Source organism: Apteryx mantelli, chromosome Z (assembly GCF_036417845.1).
Source record: "Apteryx mantelli isolate bAptMan1 chromosome Z, bAptMan1.hap1, whole genome shotgun sequence".
In the NCBI taxonomy this organism is placed as follows: Eukaryota; Metazoa; Chordata; class Aves; order Apterygiformes; family Apterygidae; genus Apteryx; species Apteryx mantelli.
In genome coordinates, this window is record NC_090020.1 from 1,407,812 (window position 1) to 1,426,673 (window position 18,862).

At 42.4% G+C, this 18,862-nt stretch overlaps 1 protein-coding gene across 1 annotated transcript in view; it reads right to left on the reverse strand.

Annotated features, from left to right (window-relative positions):
- Positions 1-1,886: 1,886 nt before the first annotated feature.
- The window catches only part of PAX5 (paired box 5), a 172,849-nt gene continuing 155,873 nt past the window's right edge, over positions 1,887-18,862 (reverse strand). Inside the window, exons 9-10 of the mRNA XM_013946218.2 lie at positions 12,431-12,517; positions 1,887-1,987 (exon numbers count right to left, since the gene is read on the reverse strand). Of these exons, the coding sequence (XP_013801672.1) occupies positions 1,911-1,987; positions 12,431-12,517 (164 nt within the window). The 3' untranslated portion in view covers positions 1,887-1,910. The remainder of the gene's footprint in view (positions 1,988-12,430; positions 12,518-18,862) is intronic.

The following is an 18,862-nucleotide window of genomic DNA, read 5'->3' on the forward strand; positions in this document are numbered from 1 at the left end:
ATAAAGCATGTCACTGAAGTTGGGAGAACACAGAAAATTTCAGAAGGGGTTGATGGTCACTGCTCGAAAGGATAGGATACTGGACAAGCAGCCCAAGGCTGGGGGGAAGGTGAAGGGAAAGAGAGACAATAATTCTGGAGCTGCCACTTCAGAGACATACTTGTAAAACTTGAAACAAATATTTTATACTTGATTGTTCATTCACAGTAAACGTATTTCAGAATCAACACCAGTAACCCTTGTTCAGCCTGGGGAAACACACAGGCAGACACAAGCAAAACCACTTTGCAGTGCCTGAACTGACCTGTGTGAATAAGAATGGTTGGGTATGGCCTCTTCACGCTGCCGGAGGCTGTGGGCAAATCTTCAGCTCACTAGGTCAGGGAGCTTTTGCACTGCTTTCAGGAGGAGGGGGCACTTTCCAGAATCACACTGGGGCACATGTACGTTATCAACGTATGGTTAAAGGTAGCTGTTCTTGAACCAGAGCAGGAGAGGGGGAAGGGAGAAATCAATAGTTTTCTTGATTTCATGGAAATGGCAGTGATTTGTGGAGATGCTTAATGGATCATTTGCAAGCTGCTCTCTTCTGTTCATTAGCCTCAGGAAGTAGAAAACATTGAACGAAATGTCACCTGGTTCTGTTAGCGTTCCCTCTTTGAGCCAGAGGGGAAGAAATACAGAATTAATGGGCCCGAATTTTCCCTGATGTAAGTCTAGACTACAATGGCTTGAATTTAAAATAGCTCCCTTGTCCCCCCACCAGTGTTATTAGAGCAACTGGAGACATGCTTTCACTTAAATGTGCAGACCTCACAAAATGTGTGCTTTCCTCTTCACTTTGCTTTGTAAAGCATGTGTGACTTCTCCAGTGTTCAATATCCCCTTTATAAAGCATATGTGGCTGCTTCAGTGTTCAATATCCCCTTTTTTAAAAAATCATTACCTTGGTATGTTTCCTCCTTCCTCTCAAAATGTTCATATTTGGATTTTAGCACATAATCTATCAAGATGTACATAAGGTGTCAGCTATCATTTAGCAATTCTTTCTTGCAAGTTGCTTAGCTTGAAACCAGAGAATTTGTTTCAGTGCTTGTTATGATGACAAATGAACATAAATGAATATTAAGCAGTAAAATGTCACAAAACTGCCCATGTCTTTCAGATGTCCATGTGCTTGATACCAGCATGTAGCATGATCAGACACAACTGTCAGATAGGATGCTGTATACAGAAATAACATCAGTCCCAAGTACAGCCACAATGAGTGTTAACCTGGTTCAAAGTTGCTTAAAGCTTACTGAATTCTTTGAATCAGTGCACCAGTTTCAAAACACACTATCAGCTGTGTTTTGACTTCATATTTCATACAATGTCGCTGTTTATGCTCAGCCATTGTCATAGTAACACAAAGAAGCAAGTTATTTACATTGGTGCTTGTGTCAAATTGAGCAGGCAGATCCTTCTTTAAAAGAAAAAACATGTTAAGTCACACAGCCTGTTTCTGTGTGCATTAAAAGGAGGCTATCCCAAGGAAGACTGCTCACACCTGTTCCCCTTCTCCAGATGCAGCTGCGACAATTGCAAACAGCTGCAACAGTAGCCAGCAAGCTGTAAAGAACAGGCAGCTACTGTATGTACAAGATCACATGAATATCAGCAGAACCATTTCCTCCTCCTTTGTTTCATTTGAGACCCAATCAAAATTACCAGATTTTTACTGTTTTGAAATAAAATTGAATAAAATAAGCTCACCCAATTTAAAGAGCAAAATTGCAATTAGCATGTTCCTACTAAATACTTTCTTCTTCCCTTGCAGTGTGACTTGCATGGTTCTATGTAGATGACTTTAGATGTTGTTGTCCAGAATGATATGTTTTAGTAAGTGCTTGAGTTCTGGGATCCTTGGGTCAGTGGCGGTCATAAGCAGCAGTGGCTGCTGGTGGAGCTGCTCCACGGGCTGCAGCGCTGTAATAATAAGGAGAGCCTGGAAGAGAAGAGACTACAGTGAAGAAGACAAAGGTGGAAAGGTGCCAGCTTGCACAGTACAGACACAGACACCAGAGAGCTCTCCAGCTTGAATTCAGACACACAGCAATAAAGACCAAATAATTAGAATAAAAATCATATTCATACATTCTGCATGACACTGCTGCTATTGTTGCTTTACATTTCTGCTGGCTGCAGGGTATCTGGTTCTTTTCATCCACTCAAAATGTTAGTTTTGTTTATTTCACAAAAAGTGGTTTATTTTTCAAAATGGAAAGTTGAAATGTTCCAGCCCCAAAACATTACAGCACTCTGACTTCTCTGGGTTTTTTTCCCCTCTTTTGGGGAGGAGGAAAAGGTTGACCCCAAAACTACTCAACATATTCCACTGGCATCATCCATAATCTCCCCTTTTCTCAAAATGCTTCTTTTGGCGAATAAACTATTTGTCCTAAGGATTTTTTTTAGCTCTGGTAATGATCTTCAGGTCCTAGAAAGAGTAACAAAGTTTGTGCTTCTGAGATCATGACATTGCACTGGCACCTGTCTAATTAAGGACAATTCTTTGAGTCATCTTATAAATTTGTTGAAGGGAGAAATCATCTTCAGAAAATATTGGTAATTTTCCCTTTCATTTGGTGATGAATTTGTGTAAGAAGAACATTAAGCAAAAAATTTTCCAGGGAGCTATTACTTTGACCTCCAAATCACCACCAAATTTTTGCACACACAAAATGAAAGTCATGCTACAGTGTGGAAGGAATTCCCTGGAAGGAGTCCTACTTCCAAACTTGTCTCTGAGGATTTGAGGCAGGTTTGGAAGAATAATAAAAAGTCAACATTAGGAACTGCTTTGGAACTGGCTGAGCAGTAGCATAGGGTTTCTGTGTGTACTGAGCTCATCAATCAACCCAGCCAGCGAAGCTGTCATTCAGCTCGAACTCCTTGCCTTTACCCCACTTGGGACTTAAACAATCACCTTATGACCATGGAAAAAGGGTCTTCATAGCCAGGCATGTGACTTATTACAAAAGCAGTAAGTTCTGCAGAACTGCATGGCAGAGGAACTGGTACTTCTGCAAAAAGGCTGCTATGCTCCATGCAAACTCATCCTGCTTGCCTACCCTAGAACCAAATCTCTTGCTTCAATTCACAGAGTTTTAATGACTCTTCTGAAATCTCACAGTGACTATAAAGCTGTTCGTCTGATTTCTGGGGATGCTGTGTGAAAATCTGCAAAAAGCTGTGTTTTGAGCCTTTGAGCCCGAGTTTTTGATACGGAACAGTGACATCAGAAAAGGTTTGGGACTATGTCTCTCTTCATGGGCAAGACAGTGCTTCCAGGAACTTGAAGAGTGCTTTCTTCTGTCATGTAGCAGGCATCAAGAACAAGAGCCCAGGATAAAGAAGCCAAGCCATTTTGGAGATGATACCAGTCCTCAGAAGAGACTGCGGAACACTCAGCAAAGTAGAAGTGGCAGAGGGAGCCACTGTGAGCTTTTTGTGGTTTGCTTCCCATTATAGATTCTAGCAAACACTGCTCTGACAGGTTCACAGTCTGACAAGCACCTGGACATAGATAAAGCATTGCCGTGCTCCAACTGTACCACTCCCACTGCCCTGACACATTTTCTGTGCTCGAGCTAACATCCTCTGTGGCACCAATATGTGGCTGGCCAAATAAAGCAATGCAGTTAACTCCTTTTCTGAAAGCTGCTCCTGGAGAAGTCCTCGGAAGACAAATACTCCACAAGCATTTTGCCCCAAAACAAGAACATGGATTGAAGACACTAATGACAGGAGGTGTTACTGGCAGCTTTCATGGACACCTTCTATCACTCATGTACCAGTAGGCCACACATGCATTTTTCCTTCTTTTGCAGCATGCTAGTTTTAAAGCAGAGAGATTTGCATACGGAAGACACTCTGCTATCCAAATGAACTGCTTATCATCTGACTACTTAGCTTTCCATAAGCATTCACCTCACAATCCATACGGAGGCACCATAAGGCACAAGGCACAGAGGACATCGTGACTGTCAGAGGTTACAGAGGGAGTCTGTGGCAGAAGAGAGAAACCAGCTGGCACATCCTTTGCCTCCAGCTTGCTTGCATTCCTCCAAGTGCCCTCCCAATAAACTTCTGTAGTGGGAAGCTGGAATTCCTCCTGGCCTCCCTTCCTCTTTCAGAACCTCCACCTGAAGGCAGTCACATTTTGGACTTTGTTGTTTACCTCAAAATGAATTGAGTCACTTAACAGATGCTGATTCAAAAGACAAAGTACAGCCTCGTGAGAGCCAGTATCACACCACCAGCATCTAAGATGACGTCCATGGACATTTAATTGTAAATGTTAGCTCAAGATGGTGTTATAGTTTTAACACACAGGACTTTTTTCACCTTCTCCCAAAACTAACCTCTCAGGTGAGCTGACTGGAACAGTCTCTCCAGGCCTCTGCTCTCTCAGAACTTAAATTCATATTCCGTGCAACAGTACCTTGGGACGAGAAAGGCCAGCCTGAAAGTTAAATAACCAGTACTGACCAGAGGCATCCAATATCTGGAGAGGGCACCCTGAAATAGCCACACTAACTAAAACACTTCCCAAAAGAATGAGCTTTTCTGCCCCCAAGGGCTTTCTGCCCCACCTTGATGTTACTGGATCCACCACGATCTACCTCACACCAAAGCTCACCTGTTTCTCTCAGTCCCCTTAGACAACAACATCAGGAAGACAGCACAAACATCCTCAAGAGCACTGGCCCTCTGCTAATTTCCAACCTAGCACAAGCCAATACATCTAAAACCAGAAGTTAGCCAATCTGCACTAACACACAATATGTACTATGTAGAGTAGAGACTCTGTACTGGCATAGAAAAGATCCGAGTCATACTAAAGCACATATTTTTCTTCAGCAACCCTAATGGATCGGAAACTATGTGATGTGGCTACAGATACTTCCAGGAACATTGGCTTCTGTAATAGTAAATGCTGTGGCAGGACAGGGGCTTGTGTGAAGCAGTGGATCTGTAACATTATCTGTAAGAAGGACTGTCCTCAATGCCATCCTCAGGGTCCTAGCCATCCCAGCTTAAAAACCTTGCAAACCTGCTATAAAGGGTGGGTTTTAAAGAAGGTGAACCAAGCTTCATGGCTCCACTTCTCTAGAAAGATAGTAATACACTTACCATACCCAAGGGTCATCCAATATAGTCAGTGAAATAACTGGCCAGGCTAAACAGTTGCAAAGACATTTGAGGACTTTATCAGCTGAGGGCACCAAAATAGCTAACCTGGACTGGACACTCCACTTGTAGATAACTAAAGGTAGATTAACAAATTCCATCCTTAGGAATCATATTTCACAAAGGAGATTACTGGATATCTTCACACAGAGAGGAAACACTGTTCTTACAACTGACTTAAAGTAAACTTCAGTACGTTTGTATGTCTCAGCCAGACTCAAGTGATAAAAAATGGAAGGCATCTTTGGCTAGATTAGACAATCTTGAATTAGCAGAGGCAAAACTAACAGCTCACCTAACTTTCAAAGTTATATATCCAGTCTAGTTGATGTTATCTGGATGACCTTTTCAGTCAGTGAATAGAAAGAAAAACTTTCAGAGATACCCTGTTTGACAGATTGTCTCCTTCTAGATATGTCCATGTCTCCTCATAACCTACAGAGATGACCTAGTGCACACTTTTTACACCAAATTTTACAGAACAAAAGATGGGAGGGATGAATCCTAACTAGAGAAACAAATGCATCTATTCTTTTTGCATACGTATACAGGACCCTTCCTGCAAATGAACCTAACCCCATCATTGCCCTCCTAAATGTCCCACTTGCAATGCCACTAACAGGCACTAGGAAGTTGCTTCTGTTAGGATTTTAGCCATAATAACAAAAATATTTCTTCATGTCACATCCAGAGATGTGCAACAAGAGTCCCACTGCTAGCATGGGCATATCTATAGACCTTTGACTGCCATACAGACGTATCCCAAGATAACACCGAGACGCCATATCTCAGCAAAGCAAAACCATCATTGTCAGCAACAGCAGCACTAAGTTCTCTGGTTTCAGAAAGGTGACTGGCTGCTTATGCCATTAATGGGACACTAATTTTACTTTATGGATAGAGAGGTCGTCAGTGAAATATAATCTTAGGGATACCTATTGTACCATAAAGAGATATGCTGCAGACAGAAAGAGGCTCTGACTATAGAGCATCCTTTTAAAATGGTAACATATATCTGTTACATCTTTGAGAAGATTCTGTCTAAGGCTTCCTTGAACATCTCTCTGAAGAAATCCACTAAGGAAAACCAAGAAAAGGAAGTATTGGCAGTTTGTTTCCTGTCTGGCAGAAAGATGGAATACTGGAATATCATCTCAGAGAAACATTTTCTGTTGGCACTGAGGGCAGATCAAGAAATTAAAAATTCATTAAAAAATGTACAAAAGCATAGACTGCATAGACTAGATCAATGGTACCCTGAAAATATGGGACATATGAGGATAGGAAATGGAAAAAAATCTGATTTTTCTGTCTATCAGAAATGTTTAACAGGAAATTTCATGGGAGCACATGAAACATGAATATTCTTTAAAGCTGGCACTCAGAATGGTTAGTGCAAAGCTGTTTATACGTGAATGACAGCAAGAGAAATCACATCTTCACCTCATCATGCAACACAGCAAATATTGCATAAAAGAAAGAAGATGATTAAAACATTCACACTGTCCTGAAGCAAAAAACTTAGACATGTTTCTGCTTCTCCGTAGTTCATTGGAAACTGTGCTTCCAATTTAATCCCTTGCTATGGAGCAAGGCAGTATGTAGGGTTAAAACACAATATAGGCCCTTGAAGATCTAGGTTAAATTTTTGTCTTCACCAAACATAGAAATAAAAGTCTTGGACCGCATACTCATGATTCCCAACTCCCAGATGTGTCCACTAGCAGAAACTCCAGTTCCTGCCCTCCTATATGTCCCAAGGGTGAGCTGCCACAGGGCTCCACAGTGTAACCTTTTATTAATTTGAGCAATATTGCCAACTGATCAATGTAGCTGAATTAAGACAGAACTGCAGAGAGCTCAGGGAAGAAACTGAGCGTTATTGAACAAGTGAATTCTAAATAACAGAAGATGATATGTGGATCCAATTAAAATCAGTGGCAACACTCCCAAAGATTTCAGTGGAGAAAGGGCCTTTTTGGACTGAGGCATTCACTTTTTCTCCTCCATCACTATTCTGACTCAGTGTAGCTATACAAGCCCATTATTTCACTGACGCTTTCCAATGGCCTAACATTTCTTCTGAGCTTGATTTTTCCAGTTCACATTTCAGCAATGAAATCAAAAAAGCCTGTATTTAAAGTGAAGAATGAAAATGTCACATCACAAAACATTCACTCTTTCTCCCTGTCATTATACTCCCATCTAGAATAGACTTGTCCATTCTTCTGTCATTTTTTCTTTCTAATTCATATTATCATCAATTTATTTCTTGACACAGTCATTTCTGGCTCCTACTTGTTCTCTAATCTTTTTATAGAAACCCACAGAAGAACAGAATCTAATCCTAATTGACTGGTTCCAAACCCTTTCCTCTCATATGAAGCCATGCCAATACTGACAGCCTAATGACCCTGTCTCTTGCAACAACAGCTAGATAGTTCAGGTGTATCTAAAAGGGAATCCTGTCAGACTCACTTACATTTCACAACATACACAAATCACATCAGTTCAGAAGGGGGAACAGTGCATCAAACAAAATCTCCCATGATCAACATCAAGTTGAAAGTAATGGGTGAAAATGGTAAAGATGTTATTACAACAAACCAGCAAGAAATTGAATCATTTTTCTTCATTATGCTGTGTTCCTATTATCTCCTTTTAGCTTGTGTTAAGCAGACCTTAAACAGGAAAGCTCACCAGGCCATGCTGACAGTAACTGACTGAACCTTATGTGTGTACACCCTTGCCTTTGTGTGTGTCTGTGTGCACACCTGTGTCTCTCTATTCCTGTACCACAGCAGTTCCAGGTTATTAACAGCGCAATGGAAAATCAAGCCCCGTTTTCCAACTCCTGTTATTGCTTCCTGAGTTTTATATGGGGATATCTGGCTGTAGCCACTGAGTGGGATACAATGCAAGCAGCCCAGATTTATAACATCTTCCCAACACAGCCCTGTAGAAACTTGGGATTTGTCTTCAGTCTTACTGAAGTTGGCACAGGATCAAATTACAGCAAATCAGTGAGGTCAGACACACAGCAAATGCTGGCTGTGTCACTACAGCAGAGGAAGGTATTGATACCACTAGGGCCTACTACAGGATAGAGCAGCAGATAGATGCTACAGAGCTGTAGAAATGATTTCTGCAGATCTTCTTTTGCCCCTGCTTCTCTTGACCACTCTGAAGGACTGGAATTTGGTCCTCTCTCCTATTACAAGAGCTATAGGGCATTGCATTCAGATCCAGGAAATCAAGACAAGTGGTCACCTTTTGCATCAGTTAAAAAGCTCCCTGAGCAGATGACTGGATGGGTTATCTGGTGTGAAGGAAGAGGGAGCACCAGAGGGCAAGAGCACAGCATGCACAAAGAAGATGAGGAGCAGTTGATGTTCTTGTGGAGCCAGGCAGCTACTCTGCATGACCAGGATGTCATTTGAGAGTATAATCGTACCCTCCAGTGGAGGAACTGACTAACACTTTTCACTGCTGCTGGATTCTCAGAAGAAAAAGACCAGGGACTAATGACTAAAATCTTTGCACCGTTTGTAACTCTCTTTATTCCTTTATTGTTTCCCACTGCTCCCCTAAAATTATTTTTCAACTCAAATATACTTTCTTCCTGCAACTTGCAAATCACTGCATCTCTCTTTTAAGTTTCTCTTTGACAAATCTCAGCTTGGTGTGATTGCTGCAGCACAATTCTTCCTTGCCAGCATAGAGAATTAATTGAACGTAGGCTCTGTTAACTGCTTACAGTATTACACTTTCATCTCAATGAAGGGAGTGGGACTTAGGAAAACAAACTGTGTCAGCCCATGTAACAGTCCTGATTAATTTTGTCAAGGCTTCTGCTTTGAGGCTGACACTGACAGAGGTTGCTCTCAGGGGAGAATTACCAAATATACTCAGATAAACTCTTGGAAGAGTAGAAGAATCCTTGATACAGAATAAATTTACTCCCCCCTCCCCCCCCCCCACTCCAGGTGTACAGGAACACCGCATAGAGCCTTCTGGGTCTGCAAGGAGGCTTGGAAGAGACATTTAAGGCTCCGTAGCAGATACCTGCTTGCCTTGAATTACCAGTGAGTTTAGTGGGTACCTAGGTGAATAAGGGGGCGCAGGGTCAGACTCTGAAGCATAAAGCCAGAGGTGTGGGTAAGCCTGCTCTCCACAGAGCACAAAAGAATGTATCTGTCCTGCACACTATGGCCAAACATGCAGATATTCTCTTTCAGGTCCTCCAACAAGCATAGCCATGGTAGTGAGGCTGGAGCACAAGCTCACTGGCTTTGCCCTCTAGCACCGTGTTAGCACGGGTTAGTGGGCTGTGTTTCCAGAACTAGATGCTAGGTCAAGGACCTTTACAATGCCCCACACTGCATGATGTAGACTTACAACAAATGGATTTTCAAACCTACCAGCATTTTGGTTTTGGTGCTTTTCCAACACAAAGGCTTAAGATAAAAGGGAATATCAAGGTTCAGCTCAGTCTAAACCTTGTTGCTTAAGTTCTTCCACTGCACCCCACACAACAGATAGCATGTGAGCAACACAGAGAGGTAAAAATTCGCGGCAACTCTTAACCAATTCAGCAGCTCCTGAAATTATGTCAATAATATTGTGGGACAGATATTTTAAAACTGCCAGTGGTCAGACAATTAGATTCCAGTTCTATAAGAAATTCCCCCATTCCCAGATATGTGGTCATGCTGAACTGGAATAAAAAGTTTATCTTTAGACCTTGGTACAGAACAAAAAATTCCCATTTCCTTTTATTTCTGACACACCAAAAGTTTTCAGTCTGATAATTCCAAATCAATGTGTTACAGTATGCCCAAAACAATGTAACATTATATGTGCCACACTTAAGTTTGTATTTACTGAAAATTTTGAAAACATCAAAACAAAATACTTCAAATGTGATAAAAACAAAAGAGCTAAGGTGATATATTTTAACAACTCCTGCCAGCAAAAAATAGTACCATTGTTGTCATTATAATGTGAAACATTTCAATTTCAATAAAAGGGCATATTTTCAAGGAAATGGTACCATCCAAATCTTTTTGCCTTTGTCTCATTTAAATACATGTTTATAGCATGCTGCTGAGTAAATACTGCCGTATAAATTCTTACTAGCCCAAGAAATGGTCTTTTCAGTACATTTACCTTACCATGGGCAATATGAATTCATTTCAGCTGTACCCATATTGTGCTGCTCCTACACAGCTAAAAAAGAAACAGGACTTGCCCCCAAAAATTTATCATCCAAAAATGAAATAAGAAAAAGAGAAAATATAGAAAAAAAGGAAACAGCACAGGTAAAAGATGGCCAAGCAATAAGAGGCCAATTCCTCACATGCCTTCATTTTAAAGTCAAGGGGATATCTTTTCCTGACACAAATCTCCCTGTGTTCATTGGCTTCAAAGCACTGCACAGATTTACCCTGCCTTGGAATCTGGCCAGCATGTTCTGAGTATATATGAGCACATAACCTGAAATGCCTAGCCAAGCATATTGTTTGCATTACTTGTTGCTATCTGAGTTGAAGGGCCACTGTTCAGTCTCAGTAACTGAGGAACTCCTGGGATTACTCAAATGAATAATTTCTCTCCCATGTGAGTGTACATCTGTGGCAATGAATTCAGAATGTAGTCTAGGACTTTGGCAAAAGTCACCTTTTTTATGTAAGCGGGTTGGGTTTGGTTTGTTTTGGGTTATTTCCTCTGAATATCCTGCTAGTTCATTTACTGTTTTGCAAGCCTAAAAAGCCAGCTAAAAGCTCACTTCTGAGAACTGTCTTCATGGAGCAGAGCTTCATTGCTTTTCCCCTCAATAGTATGAGTTTCAAGCAGCTCACTTGCTTCTAGAGGAGTGGCAAAAATAAAATTAAAATGAATAAAAAAAAAAAAAATCCCTGCATGCACTGTTCAGTTAATTCGGTTTCCTTCACACAGACAAACCAAAAACTCATAGGCACTCCTGGCTGTGGCCATGGTAACTACTGGTTTAAGCTCACAGAACTCCCCTAGCCTTTGTGCAGCTACGCCTCTTTATATTAGCTGAGGATCTGTTCACTGATTTATGATGGAAGTGCTAACAAACCCTTAAATGTGGTACTGTAAATGGCAGTATTATACCAGTACCATGGCATAGGAGGCAGAGGCTGTCTATTACTCCCAAAGGAATTGTTTAAGGGCAAGAACCATGATGAATACAGCCTGGGTGGCTCAATTACATGGGGAATCAATTACTTAAAACAAAGAAACTGGATGGAAAAAAGTGACAAAAATTCAAAATTGTTTCTCTGTTGGAGGTCACAGATAACAGCCCTGTCATCCATAAATCTGGAAATCTCTAAGGCATGCTACCCCTGTGTTGAGAGATGACAATTAATTGGTATTTTACTTACCTCATCCATGTAAATTATGCAAGGAAAAATTCTAATTACTGCATGCTACATATATATAAGGTCAAAGTGGGCCAGCTTTTGACAGTGTGTAAAATGGATTATATTTATCCTTCACGTGAGGGCCATGATCCTGTACAAACCACATGACTCCTGACCCCCACTGTTTGTGAGAGACCGTGCACAAGTCAGTGAGACTGCACAGGCACAAGGGTCCCTTGCAGAAGGGAAGACTAGATTCAGCAAAAGCAAAATTGAAGAGCAAGCCCAATGTGAGATCTAGGTATGAAAACAGATACAACTAGCAAGAAAATAACAGGGCAGGCAATGGTAGGGCTTACATTTGGCCATAAGCAATTCAGTGCATTCAAGAAGCTGGCATTTTTGACAAAGCCCAGGAGACAGTTTGTTGGGGGGGGGAGTTAATGCAGTGAGCCCACGAGTTTTGTGTGAGCAGGATTCCTTATCCTCAGAAAAATGGAATCCTGCCTTCTGGCGCTATATTTTCTCTGTCTATGGACTGTATGGGGCAAAAACAGGAAGAGAGTAGGTTTGTGCATGTGGTCTCTCACTGGCCAAGGGAACTGCACCAGTGTGCCCTTAAGGAGTTCTGAAGTCAGTCACCAGAGGGCCAGCACTGCCACACAAACTGTCCTAGGACATGCTTCCTGCCCACTCTGACGACTGGAGCGGAGCATCACAGCGAGGTTATAGACAACAGCCTGCTCTGCTGCCTGCAATGGCCCCACGTGTGACAAGCCTGTGAGGTGAGGTAGAGAACTTACCCAGTAGTCCAGGATTGGGAAATCTCCAGGAGTCATTGTATGTTGAATATTGCGGGTGGCTGTATGGACTCCCAGAAAACTCACTCCCTAAATTAAAGGGAAACAGAAAGGAAGACAAAACAAAAGATCATTTGATTTAAGAGAGCAGTTATGGTTTTGTGGGGGGAAAGCAATTTAGTAAATGCTGTGCTCTAGTGAAGGCCTTTGTAAAAGTACTACTGGTCACCCTCTTTGAAGAAGGGGAATCTGGTGGCCACATTATTAAATGAATGGGTACAGTTGTCTTTATGCTTCCCTTCACATCGCAGCCAAGACTGCTGAGTTGGTGGGATTTTCTCACACAGCCTGAAGAATAACAGGAACACTGCAGGAACACCACAGCTAGGGGTAATGAAGAGGAGTTTGGTGACACATCTAAAGGAGATGGCCTTTGCCTTCATGGCTCTACAAGACTCAGGGCAGGAAGCACAACACTAGGACTCAGCTGCTCAGCCATGCTTTCTGACACCAGGAAAGGATGGATTAGTTAATCTCCTGCATGTTGAATACCATCCCAGACCCTCAAAGAGAACATGGTCTTGGGCTCAGAACGTACTTCCATCCTTTTAACCAGAAGATGGATGCTTACCTCAGTTTCAGATGGCTTTGAAACCCTCCAGAGGAAGGCACAGTAAAGGCTCAAAAGTTACTGCTGTTTATCTCGTCATGAGCTCCTGCACTCCCCATCTGTTTGTTCCCTTCACATGTCATCTCCTGTTTTATACTTCAACTGCAAGCTTTTCAGGGCAGTGCCTTGCACAATGGGGCCCTGACCCCTGGGCAGGGCACCAGGCTCCACCACCATTCAAATACAAATACTACTGCTGTTTTATTAGGCAATCTTCCATGAATGACAGTTGCCCACTCTATTCCTCTCTTTTTCCCTCCTCCTTTTCATCATCTCAAGTACACAGACACACACATATATATACACACACACAAAACAACATAGTATAAAAAAGAATGAACACCATATGGCAAAATGTTGAGACTGCTGCCAAGAAGATGTTCACTGTGACCTTCACTGTTTAGGTTCTCTGCATTGGAATAGCCATTTCCCTATATTCAAGGACTGCTTTTATTCTTAGCTGAGTATAATTAGCTGAGCTTTTACTAGCTAAGGACCTGATCAACACCATGCTTGCAACTGCAAATAGATTGAGCAAATTCTCCCAGGCTCAGTACTCCAAAGGCTGACCAGCCTTGCTTAGCTCTAGCACTCCTGATAAAACTGACTCAAAGGACTGTGACCTCTTTCCTGAACTAGTGACTGGCCTCCATTACTTAAGACATGCTTTTGTTGAGCTACTCACTCACTGGCCTGAATGGAGGGATGCTGTTTTTGATTAGCATTAGGAAGGCACAAACTTTCTGAGTTATCTATTACTGTGGGAGCTCATGATTAGTCCGTACAGTGAAGCCACAGGTAACTTTGCACACACTTTCTCTTTAAATGGGCAAATACACCTCATGTGTATAGCCCTGGTAGTTGGTGTGACTATCTACAAATAGATTTCTGCCAATATAGAAATAACACGTGCTAGTGACAAAAGAAAAGCACAGGGTCAGGTCCAGCAGTATTTGGTCTCCATATAATGCCATTTCAGTAAAAAAGAGCTACCTCTCAGCCTACAGCAAAGAACACAGGAAAAAAAAGGTTGACTACATAGACAGCAAGAGCTGCTGCTCATTTGCTATGCTCCCAGGGACTCTCTGATAACACCCTGTCCCTTTGTTGCTCCCCATGGTTGTTAGGACCGATGATATTGTACCTGTCAGTTTGAGACCTGCTCTCTTTCACGTAACTCAAGAGCCAGGCAACATTCACTGAAAGGGAAAGGAGGCAGAGCCTGAAGCCAATAGAAAGAAGTACTTTTACACTCAGCACATCTGTAAGTCATGGAGTTCATTGTAGTTGGATGTGGATCAGCCCAGAACATCAACAGGCTCCAGAAAGGATCCAAACATCTTTAAGAACAGCAGTTTTACCCAGCACTGAAGCAATTAATCCCAGTGGAAACAGTTCATTTTGGAAGGAAGATTAAACCTCATGCTTCATAGTTTCTACCTGCCTCTATTTACTGATCTCAAGAAGAGCATCTGTGGGCAGATTATCCAGTGTCTCCTCAGGCAAGACTGCTTATATCTTCCTCAGAGCCTTGGCAGATCTGGGATACTGGGCTGGATGGACTGCAGATCTGATCCAGTCTGGCAGCCCTTCTGTTTCTCAGGTTCCTTTCCTGACATGAGAAACTCAGAGGTTATTTGTGGCTCCTGGAGCTGCTCCACACTGACTGTTCAAGATTCTTTTGCAGGAACAGAAGTGAGAAATAAAGATTTGTGCTGCTGAAGGTAAGACTGTTAAACGTCCATTCCATAAAGGGCCTGTAATGTTTCAACTGCATTTCTACTAACTATATTTCGTAAACCCAGAACAGGTTTTCATTACTGCTTCTAAAAAACTGTATTAATCACTGTGAGCCACTGAAAATAGAGCTGTTTCCAAATTTTTCTTTCTGGTGAAATACATAGTATGTACATTTGCTTTACGTCCCTTGTCCTTTCAGATGATGGATGACATTAGTACCTTAAGGTTTACTCTGTCATAATGCTCGCTCGTTTTCGAAATGAATGAGACATGGTGGAGAGAGCAAAGACAAAAGAGATGATAGGAATTTCTGGGAGAGTGGGACAGTGGAAAGGGAGGAGAGGGTGTTTGCAGAGGTCAGAAGGCTTCACCAAGCAAGCAGACCAGGCAGCTAAAACAATAGGGGAATGCAAGAAGAAAAAGATTTCTGGAATAGAAGTGGCTAGCCTGCATTAAACCCTACGTTCTGCCTCTGTCATCTGCCCACAAGGACTAGCAGTATGCATGAAGGTCAGCAAAAGGAGTGTCATATGTATAGAGCAGTGATTTGAAGTACCAGCACCACTGGCAAAGGTGTCTTGATTTATTCTTCTAGTCAGAGTGACGTCTTTCCTGTTGGATAAAAATGCCTCAACAAACAGTTCTATTCTGCTTCCGGAAAAAGTTCCCCTCCTTGATCCCTGCTTCTAGCTTCCTGTTGCTGCACCTAAGACAGTCTTCTCAAACAAATCATTCCCATTTTTATGACCTTGTTCCAGCCTTCATCAGCTGGGATTCCACCAAGTCTTTGACCTAGCTCTGTCCTACTGGTGTTTGCCCAAGACAACAAAGCACATGGGTAGTAAATTGCTTAGTAGCTTCATGGTTGAGTGATATGCACTCTTCCCTCCCCAGAAGGCTCAAAGCCAGGCCTTCCTTCCAATGCATGCTACACAAAAATCCTTTGATCCTGTCGATTGTTTTATTTTTTTCTTTCTTTTTCTTTCTTTTTTAATTTTCTTTCAGGGTAGGGAGAAATTCAGGGATTAAGGCAATGACTTAGTTTGCTTGCACAGGGGCAGGATGATTATGAAAACAAATAATACATTCCTTGAAGTCTCCCCAGATTTTGTACACTAGATGCAGCCCAAGAGCAGGCCCAGGGTGTATAGCCCACCTTGCTGCTGCTGCCTGGCCAAAACACAACATGCATAAACTGATGATAGGGAGCCTCACTACAACTCTTTCCCTAGGAGCTGCATGGAGTAAGTACAGAAGAACAAGATGGACAGGACAACCACTGATCCCTGCTGCAGACCATTTACATGGCTAAGGGTGTGGACATCCAAGATTTTGAACAAAGCTGTATCAAGCTGCCCTGCACCACAAGGAAGGACATCCACACCCATCAGAAGACAGGACCACCCGTCCCACTGTGGCTCCTCAGCACTTTCATCCAGCTTGTCACTACCCCTCTTTCCCATTTTCACTAGCTGTCCCTGTTTTCCATTCACCCTAGGTGTTCAGAGAAACCCTGCCTGTCTGATGTCTATGCTGTGCCTGCTGCTTAACAGGCAGCAGTGCTTTTTAAATACTCAGCAGCGCTGCTGCGCGACTACCAGTGGAAACAAGCTGACATTTCATTGTTTCGTTCCCTCTTGCCTTGCTCTCCTCCCCCCACAAGCTCTACTACCCACCTCCTTTCGCACGCGCACACACACACACACACACACACATATCTTGGACCCTCTCTGGGGGAAGCTCTAGTGCCTGTCAGGCTGAGGCTTCCAATTCTCTGTTTTTTATGCCTCAGTGGTCAGGGTGTCAAGCTCCTGCAGTACAGACCAGCCAGGAGCTCAAGGAGTCGCTGAACACCATCAGTTCAGTGACAGTATTTCTTGCTTCTTAACATACTCTGCATATCCATCAGCCATGAAAAAAAAAGGGAGGGAGGGAGAAGGAGGGGAACAGAAAGGAAAATGAGAGAAAAGAAATAAAAGGGGGGAGGGGAGAAGAGAAGTGGGAGAGAAAGTCTCAAGCCCTGCTATTATCATCACAGCACTTGGGCAGACAAATGGTACAGCCATAAGTGAAACTAAACTAGATGAATGAACACTGCATGAATGCTTCATGATTTTCACCAGATATTCCCGGGCCATCAGCTATACTTCTTGACAGCACTGCTTAATGGTCAGCCCTAGTCCCATTCAAAAAATACAATGAATCAACTACTAGCAGAGATGCATACATGTGAGTTTATGTGCGCACATGTGCACACATGCCTGCCTGTGCTGGGAAGAAAGGGATGGTAATTTGATTCATTGTTCCTTCATGTTAAACAATAAGCACCTTCATTAATGCTTCTCCCATCACTGAGAAACTAAGATACCAAACCAAAGACTTCTGCTGGATTTAGCCCAGCCCTTACTGCAGATCTGACTCTACATTGCCATAGTATTTCAAGGTGCTATAGCCAATAAGGGGCCAGACCCTTCCATTACCACTTGAGGTACAGCTTTACTTTGGAAGGAGGGAGAAAAGATTCATAGTAATGCTATTTCTACAATGCAGCAACAAGACCTGGGAGATGTATTTCATCCTGAGATGACAAGATAGAGATATTGACATCTTGCAGGTGGTGAGCTTGCCACTGCAAGCACAATTCAATGGTTGTAGATGGACCCTCTGAGGCAGACAGAACAGAATGATCAAATTGCATTGTCCATTCTTCTGTATTTTCTTTGGGGATTATCAACCCATGTTTACCAGTTTGTTTGGTTTTAAGGTATGTTTCCTGTAAGTTCTCTTCGTGATGTGCAGAAAAACTAAAAAGTGTGACAAGAACCAAAGGCAAAGAAAAAGATTTCACAGCATCATTAAAAAAAAAGAAAAAGGCCATGATTTTAGAGAACCATCTTGTACTGGGGTTTAGAGAGGATGCACATATGTATAATGGGGACTGGACTAATCCAGCCTCACAGAACTTGTCCAAAATGTTCAGACGTAGTTTTTTTGTTAGGTTATTTCTGCATTCAGTAGAGAAATGGGATCCTCCAGAAATGAGTTAGCATACTGCAGCATTCATGACTAAAAGAGGCAGTGGTTACCCCCTGGATGTGCTGGTATCTCTCCCTATTACATAAAGCCTAGCTAATGGCCTAGCTTTTAGACAGCTAAAGGGAGAAGAGATGTCAGTGCAACACTGCAAAGAGAAGCTGTGATCTGTGCCTGCAGGTCCAGAGGAACACTCACAGTGTGTGCCTAGGGTCAGGCCCCATTCTGAAATCACCTCCAGGCATTGTCAGACTGCTTTTAGTAGCTGCAGTGAAACACTAGGTTACTGAAGGTTTCTGTACTCACTGAAAAGCAGGAAGTTAGGGACTGAATGGCAGAAGGAAAGGTAGATGTTCTCAGGCAGTTCTAGGGAGCTCAGAGTTAGTTAGCTCTGCAGAAGCTTGGGAATTTTCTTTCTCTTCAAGAAGACTCTGCTGATCGTAGTGATCAAACCATGGCTGTGCAATGGGACACTTGGACAGGCCCAGCCTGAAGACAGGCGTAGAAGCTCCAGTTCTTACTAGATTCACAGTCAGGTACAAAGGGTACCAGATACTAGCTTAAGGCTTGTCCAAGTCAGAAAGATCTGCAGTCAATCTCAGCCAGCTTTGGATCTTGACAGGGGAAAGAAAAATGCCAATTATTTTTCAGTTATTTTTTAAAAATGTTATGCCATAATCTTGGAATAATCTAAGTGCTGGAAGGGACCTTTGGAGGTTATGTGCTCCAAATTCTTACTCAAAGCAGGGCCAGGTCTGAAGCATGTCATATACAGCCAAGTATTGAAAATCTTGCAGCATGGAGATTCCACAGTCTCTCTGAGCTCCTGTTCAAAAGTCTGACTACTGTCATCATGAAAAAAAAAAAACTAAAATCTAATTGGAATTTCCACTTTTACACCTGGTATTCTCCTGTTTTATCACTGTGCAGTCTCAAGAAGAGTCTGGCTCCTTACGGTCCTGCTAGGTAGCACAGCAGTAATAATTTTATCT